Genomic DNA, 27,158 nt, shown 5'->3' with positions numbered 1-27,158 from the left:
GAAATTATTTAAAGGGTTGGTTCACCCAAAAATGAAAAATCTGTCATTAATTACTCACCCGAATGTCGGATTAGTTTACGATTTCTTTATGAACATTTTAAAGTGTCAAAGTGGTAGTTGTGTAACTGTCAATGGAGGGACAGAAAGCTCTCATATTTCATCAAAAATATCTTAATTTGTGTTCAGATGATGAACGAAAGTCTTACCGGTTTGGAACGACATGAGAGTGAGTAATTAATGACTGAATTTTAATTTTTTGATGAACTATGCCTTTTATTATGCATTATTCTAAGACTTTATTTGGACTTTTGTACCTTAACAGGGAGAGCCAATCACTGGTCGGCCCTCATTGGAGCTTCCCATTCGAAGAACTATATATTGTGGGAGTATGGAGGTTATGCCAGTGATGGGGTCAAACAGGTTGCTGAACTGGGCTCACCGGTCAAGATGGAGGAGGAGATCCGTCAAAAGGTAAGGGTGCAGAGTTATTGCATACCCAAACTATTAATTTATTCAGCCACCAAATGCTTAAAAATGAAGCTATAGTCCTTTTAGGGGTATGTTTTTTTTTTTTTTTTTTCTCTCTGTTTACGGATTTGCCAACTGTCTGTTAATGAAATGGCAATATCTTCTGTGTTTTAGGATTGTGCAGTATATCTTAAAATAATAATGGGATCTTAATGCTCTCCAGTGGTTATATTGTGTTCTAAATTCTGCCTGGGTAGCTTTGTATGTTTTGTAATGTATTTTTTTAGACAAACTCAACTTGCATACCCACAGCTGCAAACACATAATGGTTTAATCATAAATCAGCTGGGTGTGGATTATCCTGCTTGTCCTTGAAGAACTTTGATAAGAGTAAGAATTAAAAGCTGTGTCTATGGAAATACAAGGATAAAATAGAGCTGAAATGGATCAGGTTGATTATTACATTAGTTCTCCACTGGAGCATCATAATTACCTGCTGTTGAGGTTGTTTTGTGAGGAGCATTGAGAAAAGACCTTTGCAATTGACAAGCTTGCTGCCTTTTCTCTAAGTTCAGTAGAGCATGCAGATGCTCTTGGAGATCTGTGAAAGGCTCAGATGTTTGGTTCCCGGTACGAACAATGCATTTCCATTTGCAAGATCAGCTGAGAATTGACATGGAAAAGATAGAAGATAAGAGGATGAGGGAGATGATTAAACTTAGTTCTATTTCAATAATCATGTCTCTTACATTCCCATTTGTCATCTTTCTTACAGTAGTGCAGGTACAATAGTATAATATAACAGTTCAATAGTGATTTTGAATGTAATAAACAGAGGTGGAAAGAGTACTAAAATATTCTACTCAAGTAAAAGTACTATTACTTCAATTATATTTTACTTAAGTACAAATCAAATTACAGGTCTAAATATCTACTCAAGTAAAAGTAAAAAGTAGCTCATTTAAAATTTACTCAGAGTAAAAGAGCAAACTAACCCTAACCTAACCCTAACCCTAAACCGCGGGGCGGGGCGGGGCGGGGCGGGGCGGGGCGGGGCGGGGCGGGGTGGGGGACCTCTCCCAGGTTGTAGATTTTCACAGTATGATAACCATCTCAGAAATTATCACGGTTTACAGTATTAATCAATTATTAAATAAATAAATGGATTATTAAATTATGGTTGTTATTATTATTATTATTATTATTATTATTATCATCAGATAAAATGACAGTTTAATGAATGAAAACAGTTTTTTTTTGGTTGATTTTATTATAACAAACTCAAAAACCATTTGTTTTGTTTTGTTTATTAAAATTTCAATAAAACTTGTCTAATCAACTAAATTCAATTCAATAATTTATTAAAATGTTTAAGAATAATAGAGTCCTATGAAATGTATTTTATTCAGAAAACTATTTTTTCTTTTTATGAATAAATACAAATATATTATCAAAAACGGTGGTAATCAAATGAAAATTTAAACTTTTATCCTTTTATTTTTTGGGGAAGTGCTGCAAAACAGATTTACTAAATTAAATCATGGACAAAAAATATTCCTTAAATAATAATTAAATAAATTGTCTTATTGTTGTTGTTGTTATTATTCTGAGAAGTGCTTTCTATTGTAGGTCTACAATAATATATTTATTTCATAATTTCTCCTAGTTAAACCAAACTTTTATTTTGACGGGTTATAGTGAATCCAGAATGTATTTGACAATGGTTTTTCTCAAATAAAATGATGAAAATGCTCATTAGGCGTTCTCTCAGAGCAGCTCTAGAAATGTCCATGTATTCATGTCCTCGTATGTGAGACACTGAAAACACCTTAAGCTTGAGTATGTATAGACGAAGCGGTGCAGCTCATTCCCACAGAGACACGCAGATCAAGCGAGTATAGCAGTCTTTTTGTGCTTTAATATTCACAGACCATGTCGCGATTTGATTTAGTGCACAGCTCTACTTTCGATTTATTTATCCATCCATCAGTTTGCGTCTTTTACGTGACATCTACGTTAAGGTCCTTGCACACTGAGTCCGAAATTCGCGTCCGAAATTTTCGCATGTTAAAAAATAAATACAACCTCACGTCTCGATTTTCTGCGTTTTTTTCGCATCCGTAGCAATCATTTTAAATGGTGTTTTGACAATTAGCCACCGAATGACGAGTTCGAAAAAAAAACATACGGAAATTCTGGACTCTTTTTGGATTTTAGTGTGCAAGTACCTATAGCCTACTGTAAATTCAATTTGCATGACTGGATTCCGGGATTCCCTCTGCATCTAAATATAAATGGGACATACCTTTATCTGTGCAGAGGGATGGTGTTCTATGTGTTTCTTCCTTTTTCAGCCACTTTGCATCCACATTTTTTGCAAATTGTATATCTATCCTCGAGGACAACCACGCGCAGTCGTTTACTGCACATCCAAATATTGCCCATGATACTGACGATGGTTCGCTTTCGACGGTGTTGCATCACTTGCACATTTGTTCTCCCGCCCTTGCAGCAGTTTCCGGAACACGATCCCCCCCCCCCCCCCCCCCCTCCCCCATATAATATTTTATTATATTTTATGGTCACACTTTAGATTAGGGGCCGATTTTCACTATTAACTAACTATTAATTATTACTGTTGCCTCAAACTCCTATTTACATATTTTTAATAGTTAATTAGGTAATTGTTAAGTTTAGTTTTTGGGTAGGACTAAGGGATGTAGAATGTGGTCATGCAGAATAAGGCATTAATATGTGCTTTATAAGTATTAATAAACAGCCAATATCCTAGTAATATGCTTACTAATGTGCAAATAGTTAATAGTGTGAATTGGGTCCTAAGCTAAAGTGTTACCGGTTGTTGTTTTTACACTAAATGAGTTTCACCAAAGCAAATTACTACTTATCAAAATGATGGTCAACCCCCCCGAGTCTTTCCCCATCCAATTGTTGCTTCTGGCTCACTGAGGATTGGAAGGCACCATTCTTTGTTCTAAAAGCTTTATACTAACACATTCAACTGGACTGAAATAAGTACAATTGTGTTGTCTCTTTAGACCAATGAATTTCAGGCATCCAAATGGCATTGGCTGATATGGTTGGAAATGTCACTTTGACAATTAAGTCTTCAAGTCAGTGCACCAAAGATACTTCAGCTCATCTGAGCAAGTGATAGAAACCCTGAAGGAGGTACTGTATCACTGTGTGGCAGCTCTCCAGTAGATCTGTTATGTGAGCCAAATCGCTGTGTGTTGCATTGGCTCTTGAGTATGTTGTAAGCAGGACAGTTTACAGTTGGTTTGACTGATAATTATTCTCCTTGGGTTTTTACGGTCCAGATAGCAAACAAATCCTACTGGAGGCTAGAGAGTTGGAGAGATCCATGTTGTGATATGGGTATTGGCTGAAACATGTTTGGCCAGTGACTGAAAAGTAAGTTCACTGACATTTACACTTTTACACAGGTCAAATCAGATCAAATCAAAAACAATCACAGTTTATAGTAACAGTGGGGTCCAGGCACTATTCAAAATATTGGCTTCACATTATAATACTTATATAACACCTTTTGAAAGTATGATGCATTAAAACAAACAACAAATTTCAGATGTAACAAGGAATCTGCAAGTATTAAAATGCATTTTAACTTTGGTTATAATTATTTATGAAAATATATAATGTATTTATAACATACATTATGAATACCTACAGTATATAATGCATTACAAAGGCTTTAATTAAAATGTTACCAGAAAGTATTCTTCAATTCAACATGTTAATAATTTTGTAATCAGTATTACTATTTATTTACATAATCTAATTGATTAAATATACTACAGTTTAATCCTCTGGTGTCTGTGGTGTTTTCTGTGCCCTGGAGGTGTTCTGACATGCCCTGACATTTGTGCTTATTTCTGTTACTTTTTTACTCTGTTGCTCTGTAAACATTTTCATGGCTAAAGTCTGACTACACTGTATTCAGCACAAACTCTGCTACAATAATACAGGTGCTGGTCATAAAATTAGAATATCATCAAAAAGTTGATTTATTTCAGTAATTCCGTTAAAAAAGTGAAACTTGTATATTATATAGACTCATTACATGCAAAGTGAGATATCTCAAGCCTTTATTTGTTATAATTTTGATGATTATGGCTTACAGCTTGTGAAAACCACAAAATCAAAATCTCAGAAAATTAGAATATTACATGAAATCACACAGTAATTACACAGTAATACCATGGTCATTGAACCAGGTTTTGGTTATTTTGGCAGTGTGGGCAGGTGCAAATCCTGCTGGAAAATGAAGGAAGCATCTCCATAAAGCCTGTCTGCTGAAGGAAGCATGAAGTGCTCTGGAAATGTCCTGGTAGACGGCTGCGTTGAGTGGACAGCACAGTGGACCAACACCAGCCGATGACATGGCTCCCCAAACCAACACAGACTGTGGAAACTTCACACTGGACTTCAAGCATCTTGGATTGTGTGCCTCTCCATTCTTCCTCTAGACTCTGGAACCTTGGTTTCCAAATGAGATGCAAAATTTGCTCTCATCAGAAAAGAGGACTTTGGTCCACTGTGCTTTATTAAATCCAGAGTCAACGCAGCCGTCTACCAGGACATTTTCAGAGCACTTCATGCTTCCTTCATTTTCCAGCAGGATTTACACCTGCCCACGCTGCCAAAAGAACCTAAACCTGGTTCAATGACCATGGGATTACTGTGTAATTACTGTGTGATTTCATGTAATATTCTAATTTTCTGAGATTTTGATTTTGTGGTTTTCATAAGCTTTAAGCCATAATCATCAAAATTATAACAAATAAAGGCTTGAGATATCTCACTTTGCATGTAATGAGTCTATATAATATACAAGTTTCACTTTTTTAACAGAATTACTGAAATAAATCAACTTTTTGATGATATTCTAATTTTATGACCAGCACCTGTATGTGAGCAAACATGTATGTAAAAGTTTGTAGTTTTGAGAAAATAACGTTTACTTTTTATTGTGATTAATCTAGTTTTTTTTTTTTTTTTTTTTTTTTTTTTTTTTTTTTTTATTGACAACACTAATTCAAATATTCTATTCTAAACCTGTAGTGAATTTAAAAACAACCAGGCAGCTAATATGCACACTTTAATCTGCACATGCTTTTTGATCATTACAAATAATAATGCAAAATGATTATATTAGAATAGATGGTTAAGTACGTGGTTTTGAAGAGGATTCTTTTTTTTTCTGTCTCTGTCTTGACTGTCTCAGTTGGATGCGGTCTTGACTTGGACTTGAACCTCTTTGGACTTGGACTTGACTTGGACTCGAACCTCTTTGTACTCGGTCTTGACTTGGTCTCGATAGTCCTGGTCTTGAACTTGTTTTGGACTCGACATAGGTGGACTTGACTATAGCCCTAGGCACAACGTCCCGGAGTGTTTCTGAGTGTGTGGTGCAACACTTACCTGGCTCCACGGTTGGGCAGGGGGTGCGTGAGAAGGCATCGCGTCCTCAAACCGCACACCGCTGCCCGCTGGCGATAGAAGAGGGGTATCAGAGTGGTAAGGCATAGCACACGCGCTTATTATACCCGCTTCACGGGGCGAGCTCCTGATGCAAATATTGCATGCCAATGTGCATTGGCTCGATTAGTTTACACTCGAAGGTGATTGGGCTCTCAGACGAGATCCCAATTTGTCAGTTCAGTTCTGACATGACGTTGAATGTGACTGACTAATAGGGAACCACTGTTGCTTTAACTTTGAACTTGCGAACTATGCTTCCAATTGTGTCTAGGAACATTTAGTGCCTTTGCTATCTTTTTGTATCCTGTTCCTTGTTTGTGAAGGGTGCTGATATCTTCTCCTAACCTTTTGGACCATTCTGTTCACTTAGCCATATTTCTAATATGCAGTCAAACATGACACTCAACAAACCTTGCCAGTTCAGGTATTTCATGTGTTCTAGCTCAAGCAAACCTGGTGCAACTAATGAAGATTTGTTGTGTTGATCTATTTCAATTACAAACAGCTGAAAGTCTGTAAATTTTGCCAATAAACCTGATTTGCAATGGGGGTTGAATCATTTTGATTGCAATGTCACAGCTGATGTTGATTGTTCAGTTCACAGTAAATATTACATTTACTATTAATACAATCTACAAGGTTCATGAATGCTCAGTTAGAACTTCTTGAATGCAACAGGCTTCAAGCACAGAAGTCTATTCAGAGTCAGTAAACTTGCATTATCCGAGCTACAGGAATCACTCTGACAATAGCAGCGCTTAAATCGAGGAATCATTATGCGCTGTTACCACCTAGATCAAAATGAAGCAGTTGGTCGAAACCCAGAGTTAGATGAGATGAATGTGGGGGTGTTTGGCACAGTGAGCCAACAGGTGGGAACTCCACAATGTGACATCTTTCCTTCTCTCGAGGAGGATAGAAGCACCATCTGTCTGAGATGTCTCATTTATGTTCATATCTATCCAATGACTGTGCTTTCAACTTTCAAGTGGCTTTTAAAAGAATTTGGAATTATGAGTTACCTCTCATTGAAATGAAACATCACCTATTGCCAGAGGAAAATTGTCTACCATCCATTCTCCAAATAGCTTGTCCTCTGTAGGGTGTGAGGAAGTTGAAGCTTATCCAATTATCTTGGGCCATAGGCAGGAAAACACCTTAGATGGATGGCCAGTCCATCACAGCATGACTAAAGATATTTTACTTAAATGAGGTCAATAACTAAAAAGATCAACACAAAAAAAGTGCATCATTATGGACCACCTGCAATTCAGTTTAACCAGCTTTAAGCACTTTCTGAATTTTAAAGTTGAGTTAGATGCCTAAATCACAGTGCTGGTAATTTTGCCAGGTTTTGGTAGTCTTCTGAATCCATCACAACCTAGCACTCAGAACCCGCCTGCAACATGGATAATTGCATCGTGCCAGTTGCATTCAGCACAGATTTTTTGGACATGTTTCCACTGTTACCTGACTTGCATAATTGTAAATCAAGTAGTAAAGTGCATGCAAATAAACAACAGTATGAGTGTTATCATTTATTAACAATTACAGAGCATTAAAAAATTATAACTTTTAATTTAATTTAGAACAATATTTACATAAACCCATTATAAGAATTTATTTAGCTTTGCCTGTTATGTTGTGTGTTTGGTGATGTTTCTGTGTCTGCAATACTCATTTGCTATCAATATTTTAAAGTGAGAATTAATCTTCTCAATACAATAACAGTATATACAGTATGTACAGGTATTTATACTCATTTCTGCACTCACACCTGCGTGTCTTAATCACGAAGTCAAGCATGTTCAGAGTTTGCCATTTACAGTGTCCTACACATAGTTTGCACACGTCAAGCCCATCAAACCCCAAAGAGGACGACATGGGAGTGAGCACAGCCTGGTACATGCGGTCCATTCTCAGTTGGCCTCTCTCTCTTGCTTTGGGGAGCTGGTGAGCCATGCACAGATAGCTTGATCATATACTAGCCAAAGAATGTGGGGAAAAGTTAATAGCCTAGCTACTTTATTGTAAGGAATAAAAAAAAAAAGTTTTTTATTTATTTATTGCATTATTTTTTAACATGTTAAACAGCAATTATTATTATTATTATTATTATTATTATTATTATTATTATTTTCCGAAATATTTTATTTGCTCCTTTACTGTCTTGTCCTGGCAGAGGTGACTAATCACCTATGATGAATTTGAACTCTGAAGCAAGAAATGCTTCCTTGTGAATGCTGACATGGACAGAAACAGTCTATTTGCTGTGAAAATTCAGTCAGGGTTTAGTGTGTGTGGAAAAAAAATAAAAAAAAAATAATACACAGAGGGACTAGAGTCTTTCTTCCTCAGTATTTGTGTGGAAATTGCCTTGCTCAGCCAAACAGGTGTGGCTGTAGAGATGGCTTGTAAATGACGGCTTTATTTTGAGTAGCTCAGACCATTTCAGCAGCTTAGACAAGTTTTATATCTGTGTTCCCATCTGTTCAACCTTCTGTCTGGTTTGTATTGTTTTCTTCATTTTTGTGTTGATAAAGAGCCATATTCTGTTGATAAATAAGCAGTCTTTCTTCTCAATTTCCTGCACCGCAGATCATCATGATGTGCCTTCCCCTCTAGAGGCCGTTGCTAGTCACCAGTGTGTGCTAAAATGTTTTTTCATAAATGTTCAGGTCATTGTTGACGCTCTGTGGGGGAGTAATTGGGAAAAAAAATATCCATGCTTCGGTGGATCCATCTCATTCAGCTCAGATAACACTAATGTTTTCTCCAAAACCTTTATGCTTCTACTGTTTCTAAAGAGTCTCTGCTTCCACACGGCAATGAGAGTGTGATTGTTTGTGTTCTCACCCGTGTAATTCCCTACACAAATGCCACATGGCCATATGTTAGTGCTGTATGTTTGCATATCTTGTAAGGCCTCTCTTTATGAAGTGTTCTTTTTACAACATTGGGTATAGTTTGTACTTGAATCCGAAAAGATGTTCCCTTTTCATTTCATTCATAAAGTCAGTTTGAAACATAATTAGTCATTTTATTCTTGAAATGTGAAATAGAATATTCAATCAAAATTTATTTCATAAAGATTGTCTCTATATTACAGCGGGGAGAAAAATAGATAGTTGTGATGTCTGCCAAAAAGGGAAGTCGTTCCAGAGGCGAAGCAATTATTTTGATGAGAAGTTGCAAAGAAGAACATATTGTGTTTGGAATAAAGCCACAAAAAAGTCATGAATACCTTTCAACAAATACCATTGAATATAAATCATTATAAAATTAAATGAATATCTAGAGGGACAATCGAAGGCTGTTGAAAAAACTCTGCATAAAGTCTGGTATGTGAACACACACACACACACACAAAAAAACTTACTATACAGTATGTGACCCTGGACCACAAAACCAGTCACATGGGTCAATTTTTTGAAATTGAGATTTATACATCATCTGAAAGCTAAATAAGCTTTCCATTGATGTATGGTTTGTAAGGATAGGACCATATTTATACAACTATTCGAAAATCTGGAATCTGAGGATGCAAAAAAATCGAAACATTGAGAAAATCGCCTTTAAAGTTCTACATTTATGTTCGTGATTGTGCTGCATTCACTCACAAAAATAAATGTTTTATATATTTACCGTAGGAAATTTACAAAATATCTTCATGGAACATGATCTTTACTTAATATCCTAATGATTTTTGGCATAAAAGAAAAATCGATAATTTTGACCCATAAAATGTATTGTTGGCTATTGCCACAAATATACCCATGCTACTTGTGACTGGTTTTGTGATCCAGAGTCACATATTTTCTTTCTTTTTTTGGGGGCTTTACTTTATTTTATTATTTTTTTGTCAATTCAAAATTGGACAAACACAATACATTTAATGAATATTGGTATTGCCCATCTTTAGATCAGTGGATTACCTCGTTGAATATTGTTCAATTTGTAAACAAATTTGGTTGCTAACCTATTAGTTATTTTGTAAACAAAGCTTTGTACTTCACTCGTGTCCATGTCATACTAACAAGAAACTATGCTTCTAACCACTGGTCGAGAGCTATAGTTCCAGTCACACAAGTTTGCAATGCTGTTCGTAAATGTCTGTTGGAAGTATGGTTTCGGGAAATCAATATTTCGCTTTTCTTTTTTTTTTTTTGTGCATGTCTGTGACATGTCTGAATGCATTCTACCTGAGCCTGAGACTAGATGGGCAATCTAGTTTAGATCCTAGATTTGTCAATCTAGGATTTTGTTTAGGTCATTAAAATATCCCCTTTTCCTGATGTTATCTGAGCTGTAAACTATAGGCTTGAATAAAAAATTTGGCCTCAGCAGCTGATGTCATTGTATTGCCACACCATTTTCCCCTCACTTCTCACCCAGTTGGTAATTTGTGTATGCAGCTGGCTGCTACCTCAGCTCAGTGTGGTGCTAATGAGAAGACTGCTGTTGTGGTGCTTTTAATGGCTGCCTTGTCTCTGACTCAGGTTCTGCTGGCACAGGCCACCAGAGGATCTCAGATGGATTGTAAAATTCTCCATTTCCTGACTGAACAACTGCTGTTCTCTCCCCTCATGGACAACAATAAGGTGCCACCTGAGATAAAGATGATAGCAATGCTAGTCAGCTCTACTATTGTGGTCTACATGAGACACTGGACATTGTGTGTCTCACACTTTGTCCATTTTATTACATTTAAAGCTGTAACTTTAAATGGGACCTATTATGCAAAATTCATATTTATAAGGTGTTTGAACACAGATGTGTGTCTACAGTGTGTGCAAACAACAAGCCTATAATTATACAAATCCACCCAATACTTTTTTTATTTATTTTTTTATAATCTCCATAAATAATTAACAATCTCTCCAAACGTGTGTTTTCAGATTCCCCCCTACTCTTACGTAAGAGTAGGGAAGCTCCTCCCATGACTGGTGACAATATTCCCTATTAGCATCGACACAGCCCTGATTGAGAAGCACAGGGTCCGCCATTTCTGTTTACTCACTGTAGCAGCTGTGGATATATAATGTCTGTGCCAAAAAACATTACGTTCTGTTGTTGGATGTACCAACGAACATAAGAGTCTCCATAGACTGCCGGCATCTGAGTCACTGAGGACACTGTGGTTGAAGTTGTTACTCAAGGATGGATCAGTACCAACTGTTCGTGATCCAGCTTATAGTCTCCGGATCGATACTGGTCATGGCAATAATGAAAGGGAGAGTGCGCACATCATTACAGTTAATCGGAGTTGTTTTACGGATATAAAGTTTACCAGTTTGTTAAGCACCCCCTGAAAAGGCATAAGGTCTGTATATATATATATATATATATATATATATATATATATATATATATATATATATATATGTTTACTGTTAGTTGTGTTGGGAACTTATTATTCCTTCATCGAAGCAAAAACCAGGAGACTTGAGATGGATCTTATAAGCAGAAGAGATTTATTCTTCTAAGTCTGTAGTCTGTAGTTCATCATCATCAAGACTAACTCAAGACAGTTGCCTTGCAAATTTATAGACATTTAGGGGGAGGGATTTACATTGAGGTTGAACAAAGCATGCAAATTAGGTATACAGGTTAAGGAACCCGCCCCAGACCCCAGCGTGTTACCAGTCTCAATTTAATCAGCATACCTATTCAAATGCTGATACTGGCCAGGAACTCTGGTTCCAAGGGCCATCCCAGAGCCATTAAAGACAAAAGGTGCGTCTTGGGGCTACTGGCTCGAGCCATTAAAGACTCATTTAAAACACAATAGAGAAAACAGGACTGGCAGGAATGGAGACTCTTGCTGGAGACTCAATAATCATCTGAAATCAGTCTACTAAACTTTATCAGTTTATATACTATTGCAGTGGAAACCTAAATTAAAACATTTAATAAATTTGTAACACAACACTTGTAACAAAGTGTTTTTTTTTTTGTTTAAATTACTGTGTATGTTGATGATAATGAAAGGGAGAGAGAGAGTTTATGGATAAGACTTTAATGCACACTTTTTGTATTTTATTCAGCTCTTACAGTGAGTGAAAATGGACTCTTCATCTTTTGTTTGATGTACAATACACTTCATAAAACTCATCAGTAAATTTTTGGCCATCATTTGGACAGGGTCCGCTACAACAAGCTTGTACTAATAGTGGATAAAAGCAAGATGACAGCATAAGTTATGACCTTTTCTATACCTGTTCTAACTCCATGCAGCATATATTCGCTGGCTCTGTAAGCTGAACACTGCTGACAGTTTCTGACAGTTTCAACGTGTGAGATTGTCCTGTTTTGTTACCATAGAGCTCCTAAAGCTCTGCTGTCTTCTAGAAAGGGGGCCGGGCGCAGCAGCTCATTTGCATTAAAAGGGATACACACCAAAATGGCACATTTTTGCTCACCCCCAAAAAGTGGCAATTTTAACATGCTATACAAAATGATCTGTGGGGTATTTTGAGCTAAAACTTAACATACACACTCCGGTGACATCAGAGACTTATTTGTGACCCTGGATCACAAAACCAGTCACAAGTAGCACAGGTATATTTGTGGCAATAGCCAACAAAACATTGTATGGGTCAAAATGATAGATTTTTCTTTTATGCCAAAAATCATTATGATATTAAGTAAAGATCATGTTCCATGAAGATGTTTTGTAAGTTTCCTACGGTAAATATATAAAACATTTATTTTTGTGAGTGAATGCCGCACAATCGTGAACATAAATGTAGAACTTTAAAGGTGATTGTTTCAATTTTTTTGCACCCTCAGATTCCAGATTTTCAAATAGTTGTATATCGGCCAAATATGATCCTATCCTTACAAACCATACATCAATGGGAAGCTTATTTATTCAGCTTTCAGATGATGTATGAATCTCAATTTTAAAAAAAATTGACCCATATGACTGGTTTTGTGGTCCAGGGTCACATTTTACATATCTTATAAATGGGAATAATAGGTCCCCTTTAAACATCACTCTATAGTGACAAACCAATCTGAAGCTCTATTTTAATATCTCTAAAGACATAAGGCATCATTGTTACACATCTTCACCATTGTTTGAAATTAACACAAGCCAACCCAAATGCGGGTGATGTCAGAGGTGTGCTGCTTCCGGTGTTTGACTGGAGCCCTATTGGAGGGCACTTTTTTATAGATGTCAATAGAGGAGAGGCTTTAATACGCTGCAATCAGTACACTGACGTTTGTGAGGAAAATTGAATTTGAATTAGTGGCTGAATATTAGCATACTGTCAATTATGCAAATATACTATGTGTTTACCATTAAACAATAAGTTTGGAGTGCTATATTTGAATGTTACAGCAAAATAAATGCTGTTTTGTAGAAAAAAAAAAAAATATATATATTTGTATTGGTATCGCTTTGCCTTTTTGCTAGCAAACTTTTTTTGTTTTGAGATTTATTTGTGGCTTCAAGTTGCTTCCATTGCATATATTAGTAACTATTTTTTTAAAATGTTAATTTCAAACATGAAAGTTACATACTGTAGCTTTAAATCTAAGCAGTGATTTTGATGATCTTGTTTATTTCTGATACTTTTGTTTTGGCTAGTAGAAATTCTGAATGGCTGGTAACACACACACACACACATATATATATATATATATCCAAATTGGCTGATGAGCGAAAAAGTTAATTTCATACCCTAATTATCACATCGTTACCTCAGCCCCTCTTAAAGCATTGGACTGCCATGCTGTTCTGGGATAACTTGAATTGGTTGACAGTGACATTGCTTATTGTTATCATGACAGCTTATAATTTTAGAATTGTTTAGAATTGTTATCATGACAGGAGAATTTTGAGATTTTTTTCACTTCTGTGGAAATAACAGTGTTTAATTGTTCATTGTCATGTTTCAACACTTAGAAACTGTGGGTTAATTTAGTTTATTTATAGCTAATACTGTATTCACTCTGCCAGCAGAACTTCCCAGCTTTAGCACTTGACATCAGAGCATAAAACACCCATAGTTGTTGATAGAGTTGCGTAGGTGAGAGAGAGAGAAAAAAATATATAATTTGCTCTACGGCAAAAGCGCCTTGACTAACAGACATAAAGGACTGGCTTGATGTTTGACACTGTGACAGAATTGACATGAAATAACATTCAGTCAGCACTCCGCTGGAGGTGTTTTCTTCTGCATTTGATGAGGAAGCGTTACATTCTCACTAATCTGTTTTCCTCCCCTGCCTTCACAACTCAGGGTACAATAACCAAATAATCATACTCCAAAGCTTTGACACAGTCTGCCTTAAACAATAGCAAAAAAACTTTAATTGATACAGTGTGTGAAGAGACTGTATGTCTGGATGTTCATTAAGACGACAGCAATATTAATCTTCCTTTTATGTTGAATGGAAAAAAATAAATAAACATGAAACAATCTGAGAGAAGGATTGTTTGTTCCTGCTGAGATGAAGAATGGGGAAGGTGGAAAATTCACACTTTACAGGAATTTACAAATGTGAAACCCACGCAGGCACTTCAGCACCATATACAAAACTGCAGCACCAGGTCTGTTTTCTTTTTTAGGGGGGATGGGCAGGGGAGTGTTTGGTGTATATAACAATATTAAACAACCTTATGGTTTGTTATTTCTTTGTTTTTGTAAGAATTTGTTTTGCTTCTTACAAAAAAAAAAAAAAAAATCAATATACATGCATTTAAGGAAGTCTTTTTGTAGGGCATGATTACTTACTATAAATGATAACTTTCAACATCTACCTCCTGCTCTCGGCATCGGCAGATGAAAAACCTATAACTGTCGATCACTACTTTCAATCCTGTCGGTCCTTAAAATTCATTGAACTATCACAATCCATTATGTTGATAGTTAAAGTAATTTTAAGGACTGATATGAATGAAAGTAGTGATCAACAGATTGTCATGACAGAGCCTTAAACATCTCTTCTACAGTGTTCATACAAATGCCAAACATCCAAACACAAGCGATACACTCTAATAGCTCTATAGACAAAAGCCATCATTCATACACATCACCAGGTTTTGAAATTAACACACACCAACCCAAATGCGGGTGATATCAGAGGTGTGCCACTTCTTGTGTGGTGTTTGACTGGAGCTCTATTGAAGACAAAGTAGTGGGTTAAAAAATAGCAAGAACATTTGAGTTTTTGTCACATATTTTTAAATCATGTGATATAGTTAAGCTATATCACACGAGTAAAGAGTGCAATATTTCTTGTGTTTTTCTGTCCAGAAAAGCTCAAGTGCAAATGCAATACTTATTTTAAACAACAGTTAAATAAATAAGAAGTTAATATTGTGTTATTTTAGACACAATATTGTCTGTTTTGCTCAGTTTTGCCAATGAAAACATAAAGACAAAGCAGAACGTCTCGGTTACGTATGTAACCCTCGTTCCCTGAAGGAGGGAACGGAGATGTGAGTCTGACGTACCATACTGATTGGGATCGCTTTGAGAGACCAATCTACTTCGAGTGTAACAAAACGAGCCAATGCACATTGGCATGCGATAATTGCATCAGCTGCTCTGCCTCGCATTACGAGCATATAATGAGCAGCAGGAGAATTGCATCTTTTTTTTTTTTTTTGCTGAGGAGACGAGCGGAGCCCGGGGTCAGTGGCTGTCCAGCAATTGTTGTGACAGGACTCAGGGAACGAGGGTTACAACCGAATCGTTCTCCCTTTCAGTTCGGTCATGTTCAATGTGAGTCGGATGTACCGTACTGATTGGGATCCAAATTAACACGCCACCTAGTGCTGCCACCTTCCAGTGCCTAGTGAAAGCCTCCTGATCCCCTCGCATGTATTGAGGCGGAGATGGGACAGGTCTTAGGCAAGGGAAGTCCACTGCTGTTCCGCATGACCTACTCAGACAGACTAGGACAACACTGGGAAAGCGTGCCCTTTCAGTGGAAAGGGAGACGCTGCGGAAGCCATATCCTGCCCGTAGGGAGGTATCATGTGGAAGTTACACATATGGACTGGGCGTTTCCGGGCAGTACAACATATGGAATAATCACTGAGGTGGCTCCAGCCTATAACAGGGGTGAGACAACAACGGTCAGAGACGGTAGAGCAGGCTCTGCCAAGGGAAAGACACGGGCTCGCCACAGGGAGCCGTACCATGGAAGAATACACATATGGGATCGCCGTAAGGATCACAACATATGGAACCCAGCCTAGCACAGGTTCCACCAATGCATACGAGTGCTAGGCCTGGCGCCGGACGCTCCGCCATGTCCGACTGCCAAGGGGTGTGGAGGAACTCAGCTGGAGCAAGAATGGCGCACGTATCCGGTCCATAGGTGGGGAATGGCGCAGCAAGCCGACACTGTGAGCGGGGCTTACAGTGTTGACTAGCTTCTATGAGAAGAGAGCACACGGGAAGCTATCGGCTCGACATGAAGGCTATAGAATCTAGCAAATGTGTTTGGTGTCACCCAGCCTGCAGCTCTACAAATATCTGTCAGCGAGGCAACCTGTGCCAGCGCTCAGGAAGAAGCTATACTCCGAGTTGAGTGAGCTCGCAACCCGAGGGGACATGGTGTGTCCGGGGATTGGTACGCCAAGACGATGGCATCCACTATCCAGTGGGTCAATTTCTGATTGGAAGACAGCCTTTCCCTTCTGCTGGCCTCCATAACAGATGAGGAGCTGGTCTGATTCAGTCTCCTCTCACCCCTCAGGAACCTGACGATCAGGTCATGCTTCCCCACAGATTTGACATCAACTGCATCGTGATGTGTGGCAATAGAGGCAACATACACTTTGAGGGTGGAGGGAGACAGCCAGCCTTCGCTACAACCCCTCTAGCAGAAAGGAAAGCACGGTACCGATCGAACATCTTCGGGGGTCTTCTCGGTGATAAGAACACCACTCAACAAACAGGTTCCACTTCAGAGCGCAAGCATGCCTCGTAGAGGGTGCTCTCGCAGAAGTGATTGTGTCAACGACAGCTTGTGGTACACCTAGAATCTCCGCGTCCCATCCAGGGACCAGACATGGAGTTTGCAGAGGTCTGTGCCATATGGTGCCCCGTGTCTGAAAGAGGATGTCCTCCCTGAGAGGAATAGGCCAGGGAGGGGCTGTCGAGAGGAGTAAGGGGCAACTAGCATGACCTGCTCCTCTGGGACCCGACTCGGAAGACAGGAAGATAGAGACCCGACTTGTTAGGCTTGGAAGCAGCCCGAAGTAGGGTCTGAGTGTGCGGTGCGACACTTACCTGCCTCCACAGGTCGGCAGGGGGTGCGTGAGAAGGCGTAGTTGGGTCCTCGAACCGCACCTGGCTGCCGGGTGGTGATACAAGAGGCGGCTGAGGGTGGCAAGGCTTTGCAGAGTCGCACACCGCCAGTCTGGCCCTCTTGGGACCCAGAGATAGAAAAGCTGCTCTTACTGAGAATTTGGGTACTGCTGGCTGAAACGTCAGTGGTGGAACAGAATTGATTCAACAAAAGATTCTCCACCCAGCCCTCCTCCGGGGAAGAGCAGCTGACTCTGGTGGTGCCGTCTTCCTGCAAAGGCTCAACGTCACAGTAGAGCTGGCTGTGGCGGAGTTTTTTTTTTTTTTTTTTGCTGGGGACTGACACCCTTGGTGACAAACAGACTGAGGGACAGCCCCCGATTGACTCAGGTAGCACATCGGGGAAAGCTCTTGGTTGAACTGCGAAGAACTGCTCGGCACAGTCTCCAACAGTGTCGCCGAAAAAGGCCACCTTGTGAGATGGGAGCATCGAGAAAGTGAACTTTGGCGATGTCTCGCATCTCTGCAAGGTTTAGCCAGGGAGCGCCTCCAGACCACCAGGGTGGACATCGTCTGGCCGAGGGCCAGCGCTTTGACTTTAATCATGGTTAGTCACCATGCGCAGCTCAACCCCGACTCAGAACTACCTTCGTGCATTATGAGTGTTTTGGCCTTCCACTGTACTTTCAGGGTGGCCGTCACATGCAGGTTAGAGGCGGTCTGCAGTAGCGCTGCCGCCCCATCATTGAGGATAGTGAGAGAGGAAAAACTTTTTTCTGCAGATTCAGACATGTTTGTCTTGCCATATTGGCGCCAATATGCTTCCATACTGCCAAAGTTTTTCACACACATCCGGGAAGGCATGGGGGCAGGGCAAGGCGATTACGTATCGCACTGTACCCCCAGAGTAGCCCGGGAAAGCATGGCTGTCAAGTCCATCCAATTCAGCATGAGCACACATACCAATATAGTGGAAAGCTCAGCATCATCTTCATTTCCAGAGCGTAACAGCCCTCTCTCCGATGCAGCGATCGACATCTGATCCCCCCCCTGGAGCCCCGAATGAAATGCTAGGTCCCTCATGAGAAGGACCAGCAATACCATCGAGAAGCTGCCAGGCATGTGAAAGAGGCCTTATGAAAAAGGAAATGCGAACAACGTGCCGACATGCTCATGCTCTCATGAGAGAACATGAACCACCCACAAACGCAGTCTCAGCATGTTTGCGATGCGAAGCCCTCACTGTAATCCTCAGGTCACCCTGTCTATTCTGTGAAGTAGCCCTTTTCTGGTACACCAGAAGAGGAACTAGATCGGGGTACAGATGAGGGGACTCCACCTCGTTTGAGGCAATTGAGTCTTGACCGCGCATCTAGAACGCCGTACGACGTGCGCTCGGTTTGCCATGACAACCCGTGCTGTCTCACGAACACAGTCTCAGCACGCTTTAAGCCCAGGCATGTGAAACAGTGGATAGGATAGGAATAAGGATAGGAAACGATCGCATCCAGAAACACACGGTTTGAATGACATCTTAAAAAAGACGCAGTGTCAAACCGTGTATGCTCTTTCAGGAAACTGCTCTCTCTGGTGCCGAGCTTACAGGGTTATTGTTGTGGGTACACAAACAGGATGATAGTGCAAGCCTGATGTGAGCACTCACATTCTCATTGAAGGCGCAACGCTCGAGCTGTGAAAACAGCTGTTTTACTCTCTGTGAGATCAGAACAGATGTCTTTCGCTGTAATCAATACCAGCTTTGAAGAGGCGTTCTCCCGAAGAAGCAGACTCGTTTTCTTCTTTTTTGAAGTTAAAACACTCTCAGATAAGATTGCAGAGCAGGAACGGTACAACCGCTCGGCTCCGAAGCAAAAAGCAAAGATACGATGCACCTGCTGCTCATTTTATGCTCGCGCTGTGCATTGGCTCGTTTTGTTACACTCAAAGTAGATTGGTCTCTCAAAGCGATCCCAATCAGTATGGTACGTCAGACTCCCGTCGAGCGTGACCAAACTGAAAGGGAACTGTTCGTCTCCAAACACACTGTGGCGTTTCATTTTTTGAATCTGCGTTTTGAACGAATCAGATGAACCAATGATTAAATGGACCATTCATAAAGAGAACCATTTACTACACTCCTGAATAAATCAGCCGTTTGAACGAATCGACTGAATGAATGACTCAATGACTTAATCGTAAAGACATTTACCACCACCTATACTGACAATTTTAGTTTCTTATTTAGACTATAATGTCATTAAAAAAGAATTTCATATTCCCATATTAATAATAATAAAAAAAACAAACATTAAAAGGTATGATTAACTTTATCTTCTATTCTATATCTATTTATAAAAAAATAAAAAAAAGTGCATGTACTGCGTTAGATTAAACTGGGAAGGGTCATAGCACTTGCATATTGTTGTCCTATTGTTAGTTTAACTGCTTCTATTGTTCTCATTTGTATATCGCTTTGGATAAAAGTGTCTGCTAAATTAATAAATGTCAATGTAAATGTAACCCAAATTTATTTATTTATTAAGATACTTTTTGTGATGTCTAATTGATGCTTTACACAATAATGTATTTAAAATAATATTTTAGTGGTAATTTCTCTGCCAAATTTGATGTGATTAATTTGATTAATTTATTGCCACATCATGTAATTAATTAGATTAAATATTTTAATCGCTTGACAGCCCTAATATATACCCACAACAGTTCATTCTGATTCTCAATTCTGATTGGCTGAGAGCCGTGTCCAATCATGCGATAATCTACCAGTATCACCACAGGAACCGTTTCACCTTTTGTATCACTCCGATTGCAGCAGGTCTCACAAAGTGTGTCATGGCGGACGAGCAAACAACCATACTTTTACAAATACTACTGTTGTTGTGTCACGGAATGTAGTTTTAAGAGTTTTGCAGATGAGAATGTAGTTAATTAGACCTGAAATTTGCGACTTATATTTAAACATAGCGCATATTTGACAATTTGTTTAGAAGTTTTCAAAGATGTGAGCTCCAGGTTGTCAGCGGCTGTTCAACGCTCATATACCCGCTAGAACAGCTTTAGCTTGACCTGTCCTTTGGGAATTTGCTGCTGGCTCTTATGTAGATACAGTGTTTAAACATGAGATATAATTAATTTTGGGTATAACAAACAGGCCGTCTTTGGTCTTATTAATCTATTACTTGTTCCAGAGGAAATCGATTTGGCTATGGGCAAAGTTAAGTTTCATAACTTTTATATTTTTATATTTTATATTAAAAATACTGAATTTTAACTGTAATACTGTACTATAACTAGTGCTGCTTTTTACTTTTTACTGAACTGTTTACTTTTCTATTGTACAAACTTTTTATAGTTTTATAATGGCTAATATTGTTTATTTAAATATTATATACATAACCGTATTTGGTATTGAGAATGGGTCTGTTAGTGGTTGTGATTTCAACTTCAGTGAAAATTAGATATATTATTACACCAGTAGATGGCACAGGGAACTACACTAACCTTTTCCACTGGTGGCACTTGCGCTACGAACTTTTTCAGTTACTGGCGCAAAACATGATTTGGTCGCACAAATTATTTATAGTAAGATGTGCTTTTTATTTTACTTGCCATCTTTTAAACCACATGCCTTCTTGTTTTCTTTAACATTTGTTGGGATAGATTTACTGCAATAGAAAATACAGTACACAACTGTCTCTACACTTCGCATGCTTCATACTGTCGTTGTGAAGCTTCAATGATTCGTGTTTTAATTGTTTTGACGCAGTTACAAATTTGGACAGTCCTGCAATTGAAGGCCCACATAATTTACAGTACACACAGTGCATTGCTCCATCTTGGTACGTTAACCACTGGTATTCTTCGAGCCACTGGTGTCGAAATTCATATGTCCGTATAGGGGTGTAACGGTTCACAAAATTCATGGTTCGGTTCGATACGATACACTTGTGTCACGGTTCGGTACGTTTTTGATACAGCAAAAAGAAAGAAATGCCAGAGAAATTTCCTTGATTTAATTTTTTTAATTCTTTTTTTATTTTTTATTAAAACTAACATCATAAAGTATATATATATATATATATATATATATATATATATATATATATATATATATAATTTTTTTTTTTTTTTTTTTCTTTTTTTTACTTTGAGCAATTCTGGAGCTATAATTGACTTTTCTTAGGAACATATAAAACAAAACAGCTCCTTGACATGAAATGTAATATTGTAGTAGTTATAAACAAAAGTTTATTTTAGTTCAGATTAACAGGGCAGCAATTGTATTCATAATGTCAAAATAAAACCAACGTAATGTTACTTGAAGGCATTATAGCCTACTATTCCTGCCAAACTTCCATGGTTGCAGTTAGTGTAACTACAGTAAATCCATGGTGAATGTTGCAGATCTGTGGACATTGGATAGTTCATTCATGGCACAATGTTTCTTCCTGGTTTCCACGTCAATAACGTTATCCGTTAATAACGGAGAAATGTGAATGTTTCTCACTAGATCTCGTAGCGATGTTATTACTTCTGTGGCGAATTCAAATGCTTTCTTTACTGGATCTCTTATTAGCGCTGTGTAGTAACAGTGTCGCATGATCACGATCGGCTTGCGCTGCACTGGTCCAAACTGATAAACGGTCCTTCAACCACACTATAACGAGCAGTTTCGTTCCGCTTGCATTACGTTTGCCATTTGATGTTGGGCAATGTTGTGGTCACGTCGACGTCTCTTACATTATGAGCGCGCTTACATTTGAAATAACGAAATTTTGGTCGGCAGGAAAAATGGTCCAACGAACCGCTCGGTTTGAAAATGCGTACCGAAAACCGAACCCAACTTGATGTGTTGAATGCTCAGAACACGTTAAACGTATTCTTAAAATACACATTTCTGTTTTAATAAATGTTCATAGTAAATCATAGCATATTGCCTAAAACATAAGGTAGGTACAAAAATAATCAGTGATACATTTGCGACCCATTAAAAATTAGGGTCGCAATGGCATTTCAAAAGGTCGCATATGCGACCATTTTGGTCGCAGTGTAGTTCCCTGTGGCAGCAAAGACTGTCTTTATGAGTGAGTCAGTAGCAAAGACTTTGATATTGAAAGGACGAAACAAGGTTTAAACAATAGTGCTGTAATGGGAAATCCCCTTAATTGTTAAAAGGACAAAGACAAAGATATCGCTTTCCTCAGCGGACATTCAAACTGATATTATCATTATGAATATAAGATTGACCTGAAGAATATCAGCTAGTTGAAGGTAATGCACTCGCGTAGTCGAACTCATAATACTCTACTACTCATAAAATAAGCTTCAATGAAGCAACTCAACATTCCTTCGTTGCTAGTTCTAAAGTGATGTTTTAGAATTTGTAATGGAGGCTTGGGCTCAACTGTTTAACTGTCAACTTGTGATTTGAATCCGTGGCTGAAGGAAGTAGTTCTGCACAAAAGAGGGTTTTTAAAGACACTCCATTGTTGTTTATTATTTATTTACAAACTTCTGCCGTTGAACTGTTGTATAAATGCAATATCACACTCGTAGCTGTGCGATATGGCTCTAAATAAGCACAACTTCGATTGCCTATGGCCGAATCACAGCCGTGCTGGTATAGAGCGATTTTGCACGGCTACTCGTGCGATATTGCTTATAATCATTTTAAAAAAAAAGTGTGAGTTAATATGCTACCCAATACATTGTATCTATAAATTGAGGACATGAAAATATCTTGTTGCTGATGTGTGTATTGATCTTCTGGTTGAAGACTATGATGATCTTGTTTCTATTTCCTGCTGTTGCCTGTGTATAATAAATTACAGAAAGCTATTCTGAGTATAAATAGGACCATTAAACAGCATTCATGCCTGGGTGGGCAGACAAGCTGTGATTTTTTTTTTTTTTTTTCATCTTGTAATCTCTTTGTCGCTCTTGTGAGAGAGACCCCATGATGAGTCTGTCGGAGAATCGACTGCCCAGATCTCTTCTAATGGATGACATGCTGACAATGACCAGTGTTCTACCCCGCCCCACTGTTCCTCAGATGAAGCCGTCACAGAGATCTCTATGAAATACCTCTTTATCTTTATCTCACACCTACTTCACTCATCATTACGCCAGACATAATGGTATATGACAGAATAAACACATACTTGCGTGCAAGTCTCAATGTCAGCCAAAGTTCACTGACTCCCTGATGCATATTGCATAAATGGCAGACACTGACTCAAATCAACAGTTCGAATACTATTATCTGGCTGCTACTAATAACTTAATTTGCCAAAGTTTGTGAAGTTCATGGCACTAAATCTTTGAAAGATAGTCAGAGCTTTGCTTCCGACAGTAGTTTACAAGTGAAATAAATATCCATGAGCAGAACCAGACATGCTCCTTTTTATTTACGGCTTTGACATAACCACGTAAAGATGAATGGTGTCAAACTGACATTCACTGCAAAATCCATCCTGACTGCTTCACTATTTTAAGCTTACTGTGGTGAACTAGGTTAATTCACCTAACCAGAACCCTAACCTTAAGGCAAAGTTACCATTTTGAACACTGAGAAAACACCAAATAATTACTATATTTGTCTTCATGTAATAAATATAGGCAAACAAAAAATACTATTTCAGCAACATTAAAACATTTATTATAACAAAAATGTTCTGTGTACCTCTAAGAACATGTCATTATATGAACAACCATTCAGTTATTAATTGCACTTATCCTTGATTTATTGTTTTGATTAATTGTTTGGATATAGGGATGGGACGATTACCGGTTTCACTATAAACCACGATAAAATGTACTGACGGTTAGTAATATCGTTTAAAATTTAATTATCATTAAAACCGTGTTTGATTATTGCGATTTTAGATCCTGTTCAGCCAGCAACAGTCTGACGCAGGCGCAGCGCGCAATGTTATTTTTTTATTCAAGAAGGAATTGCGGAAGGCAGTGACCGTGCTCGGGAGATTTTTCAGCCTTTTAAAAGAACCAATTCTGAGGTGTGGTCATATTTTGGCTTTAACAAAAGTCCTGAGGGAAACTTAATCGAGGATGGTCACCCTGTCTGCACAACATGCACAAGAAAAAGTCGCTGCAATAGGGGGAAAGATCTGCCAAGTCGTCTTGTGTGACCATCACCGACTGTTGTATAGCGAACGCAAGGCAAGTTAACTTTGACCTCAATACCAAAACTACGTCTGGGAAATAATTGGGCATAAAATGTTGTTTTAAGTTGAACAATTTTATATCAATCACATGAAATAAACGTGAAGCTTCCGCAAAGAAAAGTTTGCAGCAAGTGGATTAGCCAAAGACGAACGAACAAGTTCAAACAAGACTATTAAGAGTGACATTTAAGGGATAATAATTTATATTCATTATAGGCCTACACTTATTGCACCGATTTTTTTTTACCACATAATTACGGGGACATTGAATTGAGATTAATGTTTTAAATCTTACCTGTTTATAAATCCATTATGTACAGCGTACAAAACAATCGTTCAGACAAGATGATCAACAATATTATCAAACTCTGTAAACAATAAATCAACTCTGATTTAATTTTCAATACAATTAAAAACGGAGACGCAAGACGGCAAGTTGTATTTGAATGAAACGAGAGAGCGCGTCCATTGTGATACATGTTGTAACATCTGTCAGAGAGATTGAAGTCTGCCCAGATGAAGAATACAAGACAGTGCAAATGAACTGGTAGTTCCACGAGACTTTTATAGATGTTTTCTCCCAGTTAAGCACACTCTTCACATACATGTCGAAGAGCGAATGTTAAAAGGGAAAAGAAAACACTCTAAAACACGCTACAAATCAAAGTGGAAGTAAACACATTATAATAAAACAACGGTCAGCAGTAGAGCAGTCATCTTCCTCTTTGCGTGATCAATCTCACTCTCACTGTGCGTGCGCTCACATAAAAACAGCATGCATACAATAACGTACGCCATAGAAGAAGTTATCTTAAAGGTACATCCACATTCATGTCATGATCACTACTTAACACTTAACACTAGGTGGAGTAACACACAGAAATCTTTGTCACTCATCACATTTAACCCTTTCGCACGTACGATCACACCGGTATGATCAGTCTAGGCTGGTCCCTGGAGCGTACGATCACACCGGTGTGATTAGAACGGTTAGTGCATCACGTGATCAACTGCTAAATTCAAATGTACTTTCGCACATTGGCTGGCGCTGAGTCAGAGACAGGCACCCTCAGAGCTGTCATATATCACAACTTTCCAGTGTTTTCAACCACACAATTTGTTTATTTTAGGTTTCAGACATAAATTCACATAAGATGATGTCTATGGAAGTGGCAATAATGGATAAGACACTTGCCTTTGGTGTGAGAGACCCGGGTTCGAATCCACTGTGAGACACCAATGTGTCCCTGAGCAAGACACTTAACCCCTAGTTGCTCCAGAGGCGTGCGACCTCTGACATATATATAGCAATTGTAAGTCGCTTTGGATAAAAGCGTCAGCTAAATGAATAAATGTAAATGTAAATGTAAATGCAATAATAATCCTTTCCATTATAATAGTACACGTTTTATTCATATCAGATACACATTGTGTAAGTAACTTTAAAGTTTACTCTATTCTTCTCCCAGTTCACCGGCCACTTACTTTCATGTATTTTGGGAGAAGTGGATGAATTCACTTGTTGTAAATCCAACAGATCCGATTCTCTGAACTGTGGTGCAAACTAACATTGCGGGGCCCATCGCGCATACAGCTCAACTAACGTGATCGTTATAAAGGTGTTTAAACAACAAAACACATTCACTTGCATATGTTTGACAATTCTGCCCTACAAAGGCAAAAGACCTTAAGTCGCTAGAGTGTGGAACTGAGAAAAATGACTTTAAAGATTTTTAGTTGTCCCGCTTAATTAATTATAGGTAGGACACTGGAAATTTGGCAAATAGATGTTTTAGTAATGGAAATTATATACATAAAAAAATCTTGAGCTCAAACTTGACTTTTGACCACTATTTTAAAGTTACTGTACTCTGCCTTTGTATTGTCAGCAAAAAGTGAGAGGTCATACCAAGGCAAAAGGCAGTAACTTCCACATTATCAATATTTAGTTGCTGATCACCATTAACAAAATCATTATAGTACACACCTGTATAAAATCTAGTGATCATGGCATTTATTTTGTATGATTTACAATTATTTATAGCCATCTACTTATTGCTATCCTGTGCTTTGGTTGCATTCTGATGGCATTATTAATACATTTGACATGACAAAATACCTCCTATTAGTCCAGCATTGACTCGACCGCGTTTAGGGCGGGGCTGAAGGCGAAGTTTTGGCACTCTGCCAGCTAGTTTGCGAGCTTTAATTCATGGTTGTATTCATCTGATACGGCAATGTGTAACGTTTTTCTGTTAACTCTGCATAATCCTTCGCGATCGTAATCGCACGTTTGTCGATGGAGCAGACCTGTTCTGACCGCTCTGAGGACATCAGAAGTTAGAGCGACTGATGGCAGCTGTACAAAGTACACAGGATACACCGTAATTTTAATTTTAATGGACATTAAAACAAAGGCAGATAACCTTACAATCTGGTAGGTAGCATTATTTGATTAAACACCGGCACCGTAACTTCATATTGACGCGCGGCTAAACAAAGGCAGAGCACCGTAACTCGTAATTTGAGCGTTCCAAAACAAAGCCAAAGAGCGGTAACTGATGTTACGGTGTTCTGCCTTGGTTTCTCATGGGCTTTTGGAAGTTACTGTTAAGACAAATCATTATTTTCTCGAAAAATAAACGGAATTGATTCAAGATACTTATCCACATGATAAAGAAGGTATTGA

The 27,158-nt window shown here is 38.4% G+C and overlaps 1 protein-coding gene across 2 annotated transcripts in view; it reads left to right on the top strand.

Moving 5' to 3' along the window:
- The window catches only part of spon1a (spondin 1a), a 341,163-nt gene that overhangs the window by 87,694 nt on the left and 226,311 nt on the right, over positions 1 to 27,158 (top strand). For both annotated transcript variants that reach the window (XM_079874223.1, XM_079874222.1), the window contains one exon: positions 323 to 471. In XM_079874223.1, coding sequence (XP_079730349.1) covers positions 323 to 471 — 149 coding nt within the window. The remainder of the gene's footprint in view (positions 1 to 322; positions 472 to 27,158) is intronic.

Source organism: Squalius cephalus (assembly GCF_949319135.1).
Source record: "Squalius cephalus genome assembly, chromosome: 6".
In the NCBI taxonomy this organism is placed as follows: Eukaryota; Metazoa; Chordata; class Actinopteri; order Cypriniformes; family Leuciscidae; genus Squalius; species Squalius cephalus.
This window is presented reverse-complemented; position numbering and strand designations above follow the sequence as displayed.